This window comes from Trichechus manatus, unplaced genomic scaffold (assembly GCF_000243295.1).
Source record: "Trichechus manatus latirostris isolate Lorelei unplaced genomic scaffold, TriManLat1.0 scaffold00026, whole genome shotgun sequence".
NCBI lineage: Eukaryota > Metazoa > Chordata > Mammalia > Sirenia > Trichechidae > Trichechus > Trichechus manatus.
In genome coordinates, this window is record NW_004443962.1 from 22,164,828 (window position 1) to 22,183,017 (window position 18,190).

Here is an 18,190-nt window from a genome sequence, read left to right on the forward strand (position 1 = left end):
GTGAAGTGTGTTCTTCACTTTTGGTTTTCTATCTCCAGCTCTTTGCACATGTCATTATAATACTTTACTTTGTCTTCTCAAGCCACTCTTTGAAATCTTCTGTTCAGCTCTTTTACTTCATCATTTTTTCCTTTTGCTTTAGCTACTCGACTTTCAAGAGTAAGTTTCAGAGTCTCTTCTGACATCCATTTAGGTCTTTTCTTTCTTTCCTGTCTTTTTAATGACCTTTTGCTTTCTTCATATATGATGTCCTTAGTGTCTTCAGTCATTAGTGTTCAATGCATCAAATCTATTCTTGAGATGGTCTCTAAATTCAGGTGGGTTATATTCAAGGTTGTACTTTGGCTCTCATGGACTTGTTCAAATTTTCTTCAGTTTCAACTTGAACTTGCATATGAGCAATTGAAGGTCTGTTCTGCAGTCGGCCTCTGGCCTTGTTCTGACTGATGATATTTACGATGGCTCTTTCCACAGATATAGTTGATTTGACTCCTGTGTATTTCATCTGGCAAAGTCCACATGTATAGTCACCATTTATGTTGGCGAAAAAACGTATTTGCAATGAACAAGTCATTGGTCTTGCAAAATTCTATCATGCCATCTCTGGCATTGTTTCTCTCACCAAGGCTATATTTTCCAATTACTGATCCTTCTTTGTTTCCAACTTTCGCGTCCAATCGCCAGTAATTATCAATGCATTCTGATTGCATGTTTGATCAATTTCAGACTGCAGAAGTTAGTAAAAATCTTCAATTTCTTCATCTTTGGGCCTAGTGGTTCATGCATAAATTTGAATAATAATAATAGTCATATTAGCTGGTCTTTCTTGTAGGCGTATGGCTATTATCCTAACACTGACAGCATTGTACTTCAGGATAGATCTTGAAGTGTTCTTTTTGACGATGAATGCAAAGCCATTCCTCTTCTAGGCATAGTAGACCATACGATTGTTCGATTCGAAATGGCCAATACCAGTCCATTTCAGCTCACTAATGCCTAAGATATGAATATTATACATTCTATTTCCTTTTAGACGATTTCCAATTTTCCTAGATTCATACTTCATTCATTCCACGTTCTGATTATTAATGGATGTTTGCAGCTGTTTCTTCTCATTTTGAGTCATGCCACATCAGCAAATGAAGGTCCCAAAAGCTTGACACCATCCACATCATTAAAGTCAACTCTACTTTGAGGAGGCAGCTCTTCCCCATTGTATTTTGAGTGCCTTCCAACCTGAGGGGCTCATCTTCCAGCACTATATCAATGTTCCACCACTATTCGTAAGGTTTTCACTGGCTAATTCTTTTCAAAAGTAGACCTCGAGGTCATTCTTACTAGTCTGTCTTAGTCTGAAAGCTCAGCTGAAACCTGTCGGCCATGAGTGACCCTGCTGGTATTTGAACTCCGGTGGCATAGCTTCCAGCAACACAGAAACATTCAAGCCCCCACAGTGCAACAAATAAACATGATCCAATACATAGCAAATCTCAGAGATTCCACAAGAAAGCTACTAGACCTAATAGAAGTATTCAGGCAAGTGGCAGGGTACAAGATCAACACACAAAAATCAGTTGGCTTCCTCTACATTAACAAGAAGAACACTGAAAAGGAAATCAAGAAAGCAGTACAATTATAATAGTCCCCAAAGGAATAAAATACCTAGAAATAAACCTAACCAGGGATGTAAAAGACTTGTACAATGAAAACTATAAAACAGTACTGCAAGAAACTAAAAGAGATCTACATACATGGAGAAACATTCCATGCTCATGGAACAGAAGACTCAACATTGTGAAAATGTCAGTACTACCCAAAGCGATCTATAGATATAATGCACTCCCAATCTAAATCCCAACAACATTCTTTAATGAAATGGAAAAACTAATCACCAACTTTATGTGGAAAGGAAAAAGGTCCCAGATAGCCAAAGCAACATTGAAGAAGAACAAGAAAGTAGGAGGCCTCACACTTCCCGATCTTAAAACTTACTATACAGCCACAGTAATTAAAACAGCCAGGTACTGGTTCAATAACAGACACATAGACCAGTGGAATATAATCAAGAGCCCAGAAGTAAATCCATCCATCTATGGGCAGCTGATCTTCAACAAAGGGTCAAAGTCCATTCAATGGGAAGAAACAGTCTCTTTAACAAATGGTGCTGGCAAAACTGGATATCCATTTGCAGAAAAATGAAACAGGATCCATACCTCACATACCCAAAAACTAACTAAAAATGGATCAAAGACCTAAATGTTAAAGCTAAAACTATAAAGTTCCTGGAAGATAACACAGGGACAAAACTAGGTGACCCAATTTTCAGCATAAACAGGCTATCAAACAACTACAAATGCATGAACAACAGAAGACACATCAGAAAACTGGGGCCTCCTAAAAATTAAATACTCGTCCTTATCAAAATGCATAACTGAAAGAGTAAAAACAGAACCTACAGACAAGGAAAAAATCTTTGGCAACCACATGTCTGATAACAGTCTAATCTCTAAAATACCTAGAAAACTTCAACAACTCAACAACAAAAACGCAATCAGTCAAAAAATGGGCCAAGAACATGTACAGACACCTCACCAAAGAGGACATTCAAGTGGCTAACAAACAGATGAAAAGATGCTCATAATCATTAGCCATCAGAGAGATGCAAATCATAACTACAGTTAGATTCCATCCCACCCCTGCAAAAATGGCACTGATCAAAAAACAGGACAGAACAAATGCTGGTGAGGCTGTGAGGAGATTGGAACTCTTATACACTGCTGATGGGATTGTAAAATGGTACAAGCACTATGGAAAATGGTAAGGTGCTTCCTCAAAAAGCTAGAAATAGAAATATCATATGATCCCAGAAATCCTACTCATAGGTATATATCTTAGAGTTATAAGAGCAGTGACACAAATAGACATATGCGCATGTATGTTCATTGCAGCATTATTCAAAATAGCAAAAATATGGAAATGACCTAAGTGCCCCTCAGCGGATGAATAGATAAACAAACTGTGGCACATACATATAATGGAATACTACACAACTATAAAGAATGATGATGAATCCGTGAAACATAAAATGGATGAATCTGGAGGGCATCATGCTGAGTGAAATAAGTCAATCACAAAAGGACAAATATTTTATGGCCTCACTTTTATAAAAAGTCAAGAATAGGTGTACACACAGAAAGCAACATTCTTTGATGGTTATCAGGGATGGCAGGGGAAGGGAGATAGTAGACAGTTGTTATTTCTGGTGATGGGAAAGGCAATACCCAATATGGGTGAAATCTGCACAACTTGTCCAAGGTAAATGAAGACAGTAATAAGCACACAAGAATAGGACAATTTTGGGAAATGATATAACATACAATTTTGCACCAACAATAAAAACAACCAAAAAAATATGTCAGTGTTACATAGGTAGACATGTATGCATACATGTGCATAGGCAGGCACATGAGAGTACATGGGTGTGCATATATAGGTGTATCAGTAAGCATATGTACAAACATGTCTGTGTGCTCTGTATATATATTCATATATATAATAAACCTCACAGGGAGCACAGTCACGGATTCTTCCTAGACATAACCAAACACCTCATGGGATTGGTTTACTGGGTTTGAAGGCTTGGGACCATAGTCTTGTGGCACAACTCGGTCAATAGGCATAACAGTTCATAAAGATAATGTTCTTGTCACTGAATAGTACATGTAGAAATTTTTGAAATGGCGTGTCTTTGGATATCTATATTTTCACGAGAAAAGGAAAAAGGTCCTCCAAGGTCGAGAAGGGAGAGTGTTGACATGTTGTGGGTTTGTTAACCAATGTCATAAAACAATATGCGTACTGACTGTGTAATGAAAAACTATTTGTTCTGTAAACCTTCACCTAATGTACAATAAAAAAAAATTTAAAGAGATAATGTTCTACGTTTAAGTTATTTAACAACCATGTGCTCGCTAGGGCCATCTAAAATACAGCTAATGATCGCTACTCGTCTGGAACAAAAGAGAATGAAGGAAACCAAAGAGTCAAAGAAGAAACTAGTCCATAGGACTAATACCCCACATGAACCACAGCCTCATCTAGACTGAAACCAGAAGAACTATACAGTGCCCGGCTACCACCACCCACCATTCTGACCAGGGACACAGTAGAAGGTCCCAAACAGAAAGGGAAAAAAATGTAGAACAAAAGTCAAATTCCTAAAAAAGGCCAGACTTACTGGACTGATAGACTAGAGGAACCCCCGAGACTACTGCCCTAACATACCCCTTGAACTTGGAACTGAAGCCAATCCCAGTTGTTACCTTTCATCGAAATTATAGACTGGCTTATAAAATAAATAGTATCACCCATGGGTGGGTCGGGGGGACTATATACAGTAAATTCTCCTTATTCGCAGTAGTTATGTTCTATAAAGTCTCCGTGAACACTGAATTAGTGAGTACTGAACACTTGCTCCTGGAGGAAATACAGACTTAGGTTCCTTCGAGCCTCTGATCACAACATCTTCACCAACTGATCAATACATAACTTTGTTTTGTGTGTGTTTCTATTTGAAAACACCTTATTTAATAGATATTGTTGATTCAATAGCATTGAACTCATGGCCAACAGCACTGTAACTCATGCCTCAAGGAAGCTTATCTAACACATGTATTTCTCCAGAGGGCACAACACAGCCTTTCAGTGCTTAGGAGTATTAACAGCACCTCAGTTTATACTTGGCGGCCATTTTAAACAACAAAATCATCAACAAAAAGCAACAAAATCATCAACAAAAAGCAAAACAATGCAAAACAGTATTTTTATGCAAATAATGTATGCCTTCTATGTTTGTTTGCCACTTGCACTCTCCCTCCCAACCTCCTCCCTTCCCCCGCCCAGGTATTTTCATAAGTGTGCGATGCTGATTTCTTTTTTACAGCAACATGTAAAAAAATTGGCATAGCGGCACTTAGAAAATACCTGGGGGCCGGCGGGGGCGGGGGGCGGGGTGGCAAACAACCGTAGAAGGCACTTGTTATTTGCAAACAAATATGGTAAATAGACCACAAAACAGACTTTTGTTTACGGTATGAGAGCTGCCTGGCGCAGTTGCCCCTCCACAGCAACTGAAAGGTAAGAAGCCCTGGTGACACAAACGGTTAAGTGCTGGGGTTGCCTTGAATCAGAATTGACTGACGGTAACGAGTTGGTTTTTTGGTTTACGAGCGCGGCAACAAAAAGGTAGAGCGTCACATTGTTTGATTTCAGCTGGGAACAAGTGTATTCGGCAACTCAATTTTTTTGCCACTCTGCTCATGTCTGAAAATAACCATGAAAGCACCTTGAGCATTTATTTTGTGGTTACAAATAAATTTTAGTGAGTAGTCAAATTTGCAAATACAGAATCCTTGAATAATAAGGATTGACTGTGTGTGTGTATATATATACACATATAAACATACGTGGTTTTATATACATGTATGGTATGTGCACACATACATCATACATAAATATATGCACACATATACATATCCATGTTCAATGACCTTATAAAGAAAATTAAAAGTTCCTTTTTTAATTATAATATGAATTTCATTCATCTGGTATTTAATAGGTCCTAAGAATCTCATTGCAATCTTTACCCCTTGTTTCGAGAGTTGCAAGCACATAGTTGTTAAATAACTTAAAATTTTTCCTTGATGTAATCACTATGATTGTTCATCTGCAATAATCCTGATTATATGCTATTTTTAATGAATTCTAAAGTCAATCTGAGTTTCCTATATGTAAAATCTCTTTGCAGATAATTTTGATTACAATTCCTGGCTTTCTTTTAAATTATACCTTAATCCTTTGGTACCTGTCATCTGTGAATAAATTACCTTTGAAGATCATCCCCTCGTTATTATTTTCAATTATCCTTTATAGTTCAGATCCCATGCTGACTGCAGCTGCTATAAGAGACCTTGGTACGTATATCTTTCTCTTTCTGCGTTTCGGGAACCTTATTTTGTAGTCAACTTATCTCAGTTTTGAGATCTTTTGTTAGTTGTAGTTTTTCACTGCGTCAAGCGGGGTGGTGATTGGGAATTGAGCATCGACATTCTGCTGGTGATGCCTCGGGCAGAAGGAGGTGCCGATGATGGGCCTACTTAATATCAAAAACAACTTATGTCTAACTGTGGAATATGATAGGTGACTGTTTGAAATCCTTGACTTTCTGTGTGATTCTACATTGACCAACAGAACAGTTCTGGGGGCACCACAGTGTTCCATATACATTGTGATACTGCTGTTGGTCCACATTTCTTTTCCATTCAAGACACTATTACTAAGATAATGTTGTTGTTGTTGTGTGCCATCGAGTTGATTCTAACTCATAGCAGTCTTTTTCAAGAAAGTTTTTGCCTTTGGAGCGATTGTCACCATTAGAATTGAAAGCCTGGAAAGTAAACAATCAAATCATCAATTACATTGGGTTTTTCAATGCATACTATTGTTGGAGGAATAAATCTACGTTTTTTTTAAAAAGTTAATTCAACCCAGAAAAAAAATTCCAAGAGCTGCATGCAAGAAAAACAATAAACTAATTTGTTTTTCCTCAGTCACTTTTTTTGAAAAGAGAATTAACATTTAGTAAGCACCTAGTAGGTTTCAGACCCTATGCTAGATGCTTCCCTATCTATTATATCATTGGATTCTCATAACTACCCCCAAAATAGGTCCTGTTATTTGCTCTCATTTGACAGTTTCTGAGACTGAGATGTAGAGAGGTTCAGTGACTTAAACAAGGTCATAAGTCAGAAAGTGGTAGAACCAAGATTTCTACCTGTGTTAGTTTAGTTTCCTGGGGCTGCTCTGACAAATCACCACAAGCAGCAGCAGTTTAATCTCTCACAGTTAAGGAGGCCGGCGGTCCCCAGTCAAGGTGTCAGTAGAGCTGGTTGCTCCTGGAGGCTCTGAGGGGAATGCGTTCTATGCTTCTCTCCTAGCTGCTGGTGGCTGACTGCAGCCCTTGGCATTCTTCGGCTTGTAGATGCATCATTCTAGTCTGCCTCCACCTTCACATCGTTTTCTTCGCTCTGTCTCTCTGTGTCCTTTTCTGTCTCTTAGAAGGATACTTTCATTAGATTAAGGGCCCACCCCCTAAATCCAGGATGATGTCATCTCCAGATAATTAATTATACCTTCAAAACCGTATTTCCAAATAAGGTCACATTCTGAGGCTCCAGGTGGACATGACTTGAGGGGACACTGTTCAGCCCACTGTACAACCCATGTCTGTAATTCTCGAAAACCTGTGTGGTGTCCATGGCATCACATAATCCTCCTCCTGTCAAAGCTCAGTTCCTCAGCTCTGCCCTTAGGCTTCTTCCCTCTTGGCTCCAGGTGGCTGTTTACCACTCCCACCCACATTCACTGAAGTGCTTGAATCTTCAGTGTCTCTTCTATCCCCTTCCTGTAAATGATTCAAAATAAAAAAAATCACTTAGTATCCCCCAGCCTAAATTTGTTTTCTTCAGCCAGAGATCTCCCCCTTCCTCTGCCCTGTCACCTCTAAACGTCTGCATCTCCTGCGCTCTGTTCCCTCATTCCTTCGTTCTCTGCTGGCTGTCCTCAGCCTCCACCACTTTGCCTGCTGCAATGACTCTCAAACACCCTGAGCGATCGGAGCCAGCCCTGTGCACTTCCATGTGAACTTTCCACTCAGTAGCTCAGCAACATGCAGCACTCTGGGTCCCAGCTTCCTAGAAACCCTTTCCTGACTCAGCTTCCAGGGAATTGCACTCTTCTGACCATTTTTTTTCTGTCTCCATCTCAGTCACTTTTTAATAATGAGAACTAAAATATTTATTTTAAAATTTTAATACACACACACATGCAGAAACACACATACTATCTCTTTGTCTCTCTCATACATGCACGCATTCTTTTCAGTTTCATTTTATTGCCAATTAATGGGGAAAGAGATATCTGAGGCAAGTAGAAACAGAGTAGGGGAGAGACATCAAGTATAAATATATACAAATAAAGGGAAACCGACTCCCAGGACAGGGGGGCTAAGAGTATGAGGTGAGACTTTAGCAGAAGGAAGTGCCAGCATCCATCATCACCCACCCCTCGATTGTTAACTTCCTCCCCACACTCTGTGTTACCCTATATCCTTGCCTCTGTTTAACTCTGTCAATGGCAACCCCTTTACCACTCAAAAGACGTTTGAGAGAAACTGCAAATCTTACAGCAAGGGACGTGGACACAGGAAGTAGAGGAGAACTGGGCCATCAAGGCAACTGATCTACCACAGAAACTGCCTTGGCTTTTCATCATCACACTTACTGTAGTTAGGTTGTGATCATGGTTATAGAGTGATTGTGTCAAAAACAGGACTTTTAGAAAATTACTAGAGATGTTCAAAGTTACAATTTTGCCACTACATTTAATGGCAGAGGAAAAATTTAGTTACAGGTAACTAAATTTAGAATAGAAGTCCTGGTGGTACTGTGGTTAAGCGCTCAGCTGCTAACCAAAAGGTCAGTTGTTTGAACCCACCAGTGGTTACGCAGGAGAAAAGACCTGTTGATCTGCTCCCATAAAAATTAAAGCCTTGGAAACCCAACGGGGCAGTTTTACAGGGTCACTGGAGTCCTGGTTAAAGCACTCGGCTGCTAACTGAAAGATCAGTGGTTCGAAACCACCGGTGGCTCTGCGGGGGAAAGACATGGCAGTCTGCTTCTGTAAAGATTACAGCCTTGGAAACCTTATGGGGCAGTTCTACTCTGTTCTATAGGGTCGCTATGAGTTGGAATCTATTGAACGGCAGTGGTTTTTTTTTTTTTTTCTTGGTCTATAGGGTCACTATGAGTCAGAATCAACTTGACTGCAAAAGGTTTGATTTTTTTTGGTTTAAATTTAGAATATCATCATAAATGGAGTAAAATGAAGATGAAGTAGATAATATCAGCGTGCTCTCCAGACACAGAGATGGATTTCTAGTACCACTGAATGTATGGGAAAGTCAGACTAGATTATAGCTACATTATCTGGACAGTGACCTTAATAAATTGTTAGCTGCAGTGTTATAAAGCCCTGGTCTGTGAATTTATCCCTCAGTCATTGATTTCTGTCGTGCATTAAATATATCTGACTTATTATTTGTGTATTTATATAGACCAAATCACTGAATTAAAAAAAAATAATTTTATGCTTTCATCTCTGCTTTGAAAAAGGACTGAGAGCTCTAGTTGATTATCTCACTTAAATAAACCATAGTTGACTACAATTAACTTGGCCTTTAATTATGATGGTCTAGACTTCACTTACAGTTGATGTATAATTAAATTTCCTTGAAGGCAGTTTTCAAACTTGACTGATGTTTTTAAGTACGTAGGGGAAATTATATGACATAAATCATCCAGAATTAAGAAGATCCCTCCATTTGCTGATAAGATTTTATTCTTTAATATTGATGATTTTTTTTCTCACTTAAAAAAAAAAATCTTCTTTCCCTCATAGGTCTTTCCAGATCCCTTGCCAATTTAATTAATGGGGAAAGTCTGATGACCTCCATTATATCTTTAATGTTATTTTCTATTATTTTGAAAATGAATATAAACATGCAAGAGAGAGTGAACTATTCCTTAGGTAAGGACCTATTTTTTTCTTAGTTTTTAAAAATCAGAATCCTATATATTCCAAAAGTTCTGGACATGGATTTAATAATATCATACTATAAGTTAAACTTGTAGAAATGTATAGTGTTAGTAATAGTATCGTATAGTAATAGTATAGTGATTTACCTTTTATAATGCACTGTCACACATAACCTTATCTGATATTATTTGTGGTTTTGCTTGTGAGGCTGGGTTGTGACTTTTCATGAGGATGCTTATGGCAGCAGCTCTCCGTGAGCCTAAGCTGAACCAGAATGCTTGACAACAAAGATGAGAAATGTTTTTTATGTGTTAAAGATGAGCCTACAAAATAAGGCAGGTAGTGCCTCCACCAGTAGTGAGAGGAGGTGGCTTCTCTTTCTCTTGTGTGGAGACGATCTCCCTGCAGTCCACATAGACAGCCATCAGTTTCACATCAGAAGGTGGGAGTTCTGTGGCCAGCTACAGGGCCTGAGAGCAACACTTGTGAGCAGAGGGATTGGCAAAAGGCCGGCAAGCTCTTTCCTTTGAACACATTTAGATAGCTTTTTTTTTTTATTTTATTGTGTGTGTATGTGAGTGTGTGTGTGTGTGAAATAAATGATATATGTACACTTTAATGAATGATTATAAAGTATACAGCTGTGAAATTATCACTCAGGACAAGAAATACAGTGTTATCAGCACCTCCAGAAGCATCTCATATGCTCCTCCCTAATCCAAACCCTGTCTTCCTCCTAGAACAATAATTCTCACAGTGAGTTCTCTGAATCCCTAAGAGAGAGGGATCCCCAAGACTCTTTCAGGACATCCATGAAGTCAAAATATTTTCACAATAATAATGATAATAAATTATTTTCTCTTTTTACTCTGTTGACGTTTGTGCTGATTTGGAAAAAGCAATGATTACAATCTTCTTGAGAAAATTTTTAGCATATATATTGTTCAACCGACTGGATGCTGTTTATCTTCTAAAGCCTTCTACAGTCATTGCCTTAGTCCACTTCCTAAAACCCACCCCCCCTCCAAAAAAGAGTGTTTAGGAGGTGCTTCCTGGGCATATTCTAGTCCACCAAGGGGTTTGTATGATGCCAAATAATCCACTATTATGAAGTGGCGTCCCTGGGCAATGTAAACAGTTAAGCGCTCTACTACTAGCCAAAAGGTTGGCAGTTCAAATCCACCTAGCAGCGCCTCAGGAGACGGGTCTGGAAATCTGCTTCCTAAATGTCACAGCCTTGAAAACCCTATGGAACAATTCTACTCTGTCACATGGGATGGCTAGGAGCTGGGATCAATTTGACAGTAACTAACAACCACAATGAGGTGGAATACTTCCATTATCCCTTCTTCCCAGCAGTCAAGAATAAACAGCTTTCCTGAGTTCACCAATTATTACCAGCATGCCATTTCCTATTTTACCATGTCAGTATCCCAGATTATCTTACCAATCACTCAGGAAGAGGGAGTTTTAGCTGTAGTTGTTTTCCCTGTTCCCGGAAGGTGCTTCAGTATTGAGGAACCAGAGACCCTGTTTAACTCTATTCTGACCCATCTTTGCTTTACATGTTCATAACTGATGCCTAAAACTTAGAAATGATGACCATTATTTCCCAAGAAGACTCATTCTGGGGCTTCCACCTCTTTTATCTCTTCCTCCAGGGAGCTCGTCCATGTGCCGGACAGTTGTCCCACTTGGGCATAAGAAGTACTTGCTTTCAGGCTTTGAGGTTTGTGAGCAACAAACTGATGGAGCTCTGTATCCAGTGTCAGTTTACTGAGGCCATAGCAACTTGGAACATCTATGGTAGACCTGGAAACACCACTAAGCACAGGAAAGTGGGTCTTCTTTAAATGCTTCAAGTTTGCCATCTGTGATGTTTGAGAAAGTCAAACAACCACACATACCACCTCTTCCAAAATCCAGGGTACAAAGGGAAGCAACCCAATATGGCACTCAGAGAGCTTCCACCATAAAATGTCCTGCAAATGTGGCCTTCTTGAAGATGACTAAGGTGAGTATCAAAGAGGTATCTATATGCTGAAGCATCTTAAGGGCTCAACGGCCACACCTAGGAGACTTGAAAAGTGAAAAGAAGTATAATCATACTCACCGTTTGGGAAGATTCATGTCCAGCTACTAAACCTGGTCCAAGATTCTACCAGTCCCATTTAAGATATTAAACAACGACCACAGAATTTCACAGAGTCCTGTGTCAGAGATGCCACTGAGTCTAATCAAGAGGACTTTCTTGATACTCATCGGGATGCCAAAAAAAGGAAAAGGAAAAACAAACGGCACTGTTGTGGAAATTCATTGATTCAACTAATAATTTATTCATATGAACTATGTGATAATTCCTATTCTAAGCACTGGGGATTCATCCAAGAGCAAAATAGACAAAGTCTTTGCTTTTATAGAGCTTGCCTTTTAACGTTTATAATAATCAATGGAACAAAACTTTGCATTTGTTCACGTTTTAGAGGGGGTAAAAACTGTCATTAATCACTCTTAAAATAATAGTAATGACTACAATAATAAAACCTCTGCTGGAGGACCGAGAGAAGAATATGCTTATTTTCTTAGCCATTAGGACTTTGAAATTTTAATAGCTTTGAAAGAAAAATTTCCCTTAAGAAGCTTGATAAGCATTGCTGTTATTTCGTTTACATTCCATTTATATCAACGGACACTTTTGTGAATCAATTTTTATAGCAACCTTGTTTTAAAACAACTATTTAAACAGTCTTGCATTTTTTTTTTAATAAGCGTATATTTCATAATAGGGAAAATCTAAGAAAAAAGTATTGCACTCAGGTTCTCATGTTTTTCTACTTGGGTGTTAGTTTAAGAACATTGTAAGAAATAATGGATTTACTTTGAGACTTTTCCTGACCTAAGAAATCTAGCCAGCAAATATTTTACTGATTAAAATCAATTTTCCTTTCGTAAAAGAGAAACAACTTTCAAACCAAAGTCTTCTGACTGCAATTCCCGCTATGCCTCTGATACCAGGGTCAACCTCCATCCTTTGTTTCCATGACAGGAGTTGCTGGGTTCCTTAAATTATTGCCATGGCCAGCTCTGTGCCTAGAAAGCATGTAGCCTAGAGGGTCATTCATGAAACTTTCCTCCCACTTTTCAGATTATCCCTATAGATATGAAGATGTTCCACCTGGCAAATCTAGAAACCATGGCCCTCTTTCAGTCATGGGAATAAGTCTCAGTGAGAAGGAATGTAAATCACCTCCAAACCCGAAAACCAAACCCTTTGTTGTTAAGTCAATTCTGACTCATACCAACCTTAATAGTTCCCTGCCCACCAATGGAAGCTCATGGACAAAGATGTTTAAAAAGTTTCTCTCCCCTTCATTCTGCTACCTTAGAGCACCATTCTAGGGTTTACTCCCCAAACTTAGCCACATTTTTTGTTGTGGTGGTTGTTGTTATTTTTCTGTTGGTCATGCTTTGCTTTGCCATAGCTCTTGCTCTCCCCTTCTCCCAATGACGTTTGCCCTTCAGAATTTCCTGCCCTCAAGATCCACTCTCATATGTGATTCAGACTTTGCTCCTTTGTTCCTGACCTCGTGAAGTTGGGGAAGACATCCACTGGCACGCCTAGCTCCAGCAACCGAGGTTACTGAGGGCCTAGGCTCCCTCTTTCCCTAGGAACGGTGTCATAATGACTCTGTAGAAAGCAATTTGGCAAAATATAACAATACCAGTAAAGGAGCAACTATCTTTTGGTGAAGTAATTCTAATTTTGGAAACCTAAGGAAGTAATCAGAGAAGAACAAAAAGATTTATGTACAGAAATATACACAGCAGGATTGTTTATCAGGGAACAAGAGGAAACAGCAAAATGCCCAACAATAAGGAATCAGTTAAATGAATTACCCGATAAAATTACTCAAGGAACAGAAATTATATGAACTATAAGAAATAGAATATAAAATTGTATATGCCATACTACCTTTGAAAAATAGATGAGAAAGAAACTGTTTCAACTTAGAGATTAAAAATATACTGTATATCTACTACAAAGGCAAGGAGCTATTTTTTTTAATAATTTATTTCTGTTGTTGTTGAAAATATATGCCAATTCAACAACTTCTACATGTACAATTCAGTGACATTGATTGCACTCTTCAAGTTGTGCAACCATTCTCATCCCCCTTTTCCAAATTATTCCTCGGCCGTTAACATAAATTCATTGCCCCCTAAGCTTCCTATCTAACCTTTCTAGTAGCTGTTGTCAATCTGATCCCGTATAGACAGTTCTTTAAAAGAGAACAATGCTCAAGGCAGACATACTTTACTACTTAAGCTAACTATTGTTTGGTTTTAAGAAGACTTTGGGGGATATTTTTGGTTTAAGGTTTAAAAATTATCTCAGGGCAATAATTTCAGGGACTCATCCAGCCTCAATGGCTCCAGAAAGTCTGGATTCCTTGAGAATTTAAAAATCTGTTCTGTATTTTTTATCCCTTTCGGTCAAGATTGTTCTTTAAAATCTTTGATCAAAATATTCAGTAATGGTAGCCAGGGACCATCCAGTTTTTGTCTCAAGGCAAAAAAGTAATGTGGAGACAATTAGCTTTACACATTCCTTTTCCTCCTGTTCCTGACTCCCTGCCTCAGTTGCTCCAGGTGAGTAGAGACCAATTGTTGTACCTTAAATGTCCATTTGCAAGCCTTTAAGACTCCAGGCACTATGCAATGAACTAAAAGGTAGAACAAAAACAGTAGAAACAATATTTGGCCAATTAACTGGGATATCCCATGAAACCATGGCCCTAAACCTCCAAACCAAGAAAACAAATCCCATGAAGTGTTTAGTAGTATATAAGCAGCATCAGAAGCTGCTCTTCCTTTTCTGTTGTTGCTATATAAATATATATCACAGCATTTTCCATTTCAACTTTTTAAAGGTGTACAGATTAGTGACATCAATTACATTAATCAGCTGTGCAGTGAATACCCTTGATCAATGCCTAATTTCCCATCACCATAAACAGAAACTCCGGGATTTAAAAACACTGACTACCGTTTTCCCCCTCCTTTCCACCACTGGTAACCACTAAAAACTTTGGCCTCTATACATTTGTCTCTATCTATCTTGTCATTTTATAAAGTGAGGTCACATAATATTTGTCCTTTTATGATTGACTTATTTTACTCAGGATAATGTCTTCTAGGTTCATCCACGTTTTAGCATGTATCAGGACTTTATTTATCTTTCTGACTGAGTAGTATTCCATTGTATGTATGTACTACATTTTGTTAATCCATTTATCCATTGATGCACATCTAGGTTGTTGTTTCCACATTTTGGCTATTGTGAAAAGTTGCAATGAACATTGGTGTACAAGTATCTGTTTGAGCCTCTGCTTTCAAGTCTTTTGGATATATACCTAGGAGTGGAACTGCTAGGTCATATGGTAATTTTGGAGGAGTCCTGGTGGCGGAGTGGTTAAAGCACTAAGCTGCTAACCAAAAGGTCGGCATTCGAACGCACCAGCTGCTCTGTGGGAGAAAGATGTGGCAGTCTGCTTCCATAAAGATTTACAGACTTGGAAACCCTATGAAGCAGTTCTACTCTGTCCTATAGGGTTGATATGTGTTGGAATCGACCTGACAGCAGTAGGTTTGGTTATTTTGGTTTTATGGTATCTTTATTTTTAGTTTTTTGAGGAACTGTCATACTGTTTTTCACAACAGCTGTGCCATTTTGCATTTCCACGAGCAGCGGATAAGAGTTCCAATTTCCCCACATCTTTGTCAACAGTTGTTATTTGCTGGTTTTTGTTTGTTTGTTCATTTGTTGGTTTTTTAATCTTAATCATCTTAGTGGGAGTGAAATGGTATCACATTGTGGTTTTGATTTACATCTGTCTGATGGCTAATGACATTGAACATATTTTCATGTGTTTGCTGGCATTTAGTGAAATGTCTATTCAAGTCCTTTGCCCATTTTTGATTAGGTTATTTGTCTTTTTGGTGTTGAGTTGTATAAGTTTTATTATTTTAGATAATAGACTCTTATCGAATAAATAGTTCCCTGAAGATATTCACCCAATCAGTAGGTTGTCTTTTCCATTTTTTAATAAAGTCTTTTGACGAAGAAAAGTAATTTTTATGAGGTATCATTTGTCTCCCCCACATGTCTGTCAGTTTGTCGTACTGTGTGGGTTGCCTTCTCAAAGAAGAGTTACCTTAATGACACGGATGGAGTCAAGCTTTCGGGACTTTCATTTGCTGATGTGGCATGACTCAAAATGAGAAGAAACAGCTGCAAACATCCATTAATAGTCAAAATGTGGAACACACAAGGTATGAATCTAGGAAAATTGGAAATCATCAAAAAGGAAATGGAACACATAAACATTGATATCCTAGACATTCATGAGCTGAAATGGACCAGTATTGGCCATTTTGAATCAATCATATGGTCTGGTACGCTGGAAATGACGACTGGAAGAGGAATGGCTTTGCATTCATCATCAAAAAGAACATTTCAAGATCTATCCTGAAGTGCAACGCTGTCAGTGATAGGATAATATCCATACACCTGCAAGGAAGACCAGTTAATATGACTACTATTCAAATTTACGCACCAACCACTAAGGCCAAAGATGAAGAAACTGAAGATTTTTACCAGCTTCTGCAGTCTGAAATTGATCGCACATGCAATCAGAATGCATTGCTAATTACTGGTGATTGGAATGCGAAAGTTGGAAACAAAGAAGGATCCATAGTTGGAAAATATGGCCTTGGTGAGAGAAACAATGCCGGAGATTGCATGATAGAATTTTGCAAGACCAGTGACTTCTTCATCGCAAATACCTTTTCTTTTCACCAACATAAATAGTGACTACACATGTGGACCTCACCAGGTGGAATACACAGGAATCAAATCGATTACATATGTGGAAAGAGACGATGGAAAAGCTCAATATCATCAGTCAGAACAAGGCCAGAGGCCGACTGCGGAACAGACCATCAATTGCTCATATGCAAGTTGAAGTTGAAGCTGAAGAAAATTAGAACAAGGCCACGAGAGCCAAAGTACGACGTTAAGTATATCTCACCTGAATTTAGAGACCATCTCAAGAATAGATTTGATGCATTGAACACTAACAACTGATGACTAGACAAGTTGTGGAAGGAAATCATACACGAAGAAAGCAAGAGGTTATTAAAAAGACAGGAAAGAAAGAAAAGACCTAAATGGATATCAGAAGATACTCTGAAACTTGCTCTTGAGCTTTGAGTAGCTAAAGCAAATGGAAGAAATGATGAAGTAAAAGAACTGAAGAGAAGATTTCAAAGAGCAGCTTGAGAAGACAAAGTAAAGTATTATAATGACATGTGCAAAGAGCTGGAGATAGAAACCCAAAAGAGAAGAACACTCTCTACACTTCTCAAGCTGAAAGGACTGAAGAAAAAATTCAAGCCTCAAATTGCAATAGTGAAAGATTCTCTGGGGAAAATATTAAATGCTGCAGGAAGCTCAAAAGAAGATGGAAGGAATACACAGTCACTATACCAAAAAGAATTAGTCAACATTCAACCATTTCAACAGGTAGTATATGATCAGGAACCAATGGTACTGAAGAAAGAAGTCCAAGCTGCACTGAAGGCATTGGTGAAAAACAAGGCTCCCAGAGTTGATGGAATACCATTATGATGTTTCAACAAAAGGATGCAGCGCTGGAAGTGCTCACTCATATATGCCAAGAAATTTGGAAGACAGCTACCTGGCCAACTGTCTGGAAGAGATCCAAATTTATGCCTATTCCTAAGAAAGGTGATCCAACCTAAGTGGAAATTATCGAACAATATCATTAATATCACACATAAGTAAAATCTTGCTGAAGATCATTCAAAAGCAGCTGCAGCAGTACATCAACAGGGAACTGCGAGAAATTCAAACTGGGTTCAGAAAAGGAAGTGGAACCAGAGATATCATTGCTGATGTCAGATGGATCCTGGCTAAAAGCAGAGAATACCAGAAAGATGTTTACCTGTGTTTTGTTGACTATGCAAAGGCATTTGACTGTATGGATCATAACAAATTATGGATAACATTGCAAAGAATGAGAATTCCAGAACACTTAATTGCGCTCATGAGGAACCTGTACATACATCAAGAGGCAGTTATTTGAACAGAACAAGGGGATACTTCTTGATTTAAAGTCAGGAAAGGTGTGCATCAGGGTTGTATCATTTCACCATACCTATTCGATCTGTATGCTGAGCAAATATTCCTAGAACCTGGACTATATGAAGAACAGGGCATCAGGATTGGAGGAAGACTCATTAACAACCTGCATTATGCAGATTACACAGCCTTGCTTGCTGAAAGTGAAGAGGACTTGAAGCACTTACTGATGAAGATCAAAGGCTACAGCCTTCAGTATGGATTACACCTCAACATAAAGAAAACAAAAATCCTCACAATTGGACCAATAAGCAACATCATGATAAACGGAGAAAAGATTGAAGTTGTCAAGGATTTCATTTTACTTGGATC

At 38.5% G+C, this 18,190-nt stretch overlaps 1 protein-coding gene across 1 annotated transcript in view; it reads left to right on the forward strand.

The window, feature by feature from the left end:
• The window catches only part of SLC9C1 (solute carrier family 9 member C1), a 146,337-nt gene that overhangs the window by 7,830 nt on the left and 120,317 nt on the right, over positions 1-18,190 (forward strand). The window contains exons 3-4 of the mRNA XM_023728901.1: positions 5,807-5,972; positions 9,517-9,645. Of these exons, the coding sequence (XP_023584669.1) occupies positions 5,807-5,972; positions 9,517-9,645 (295 nt within the window). The remainder of the gene's footprint in view (positions 1-5,806; positions 5,973-9,516; positions 9,646-18,190) is intronic.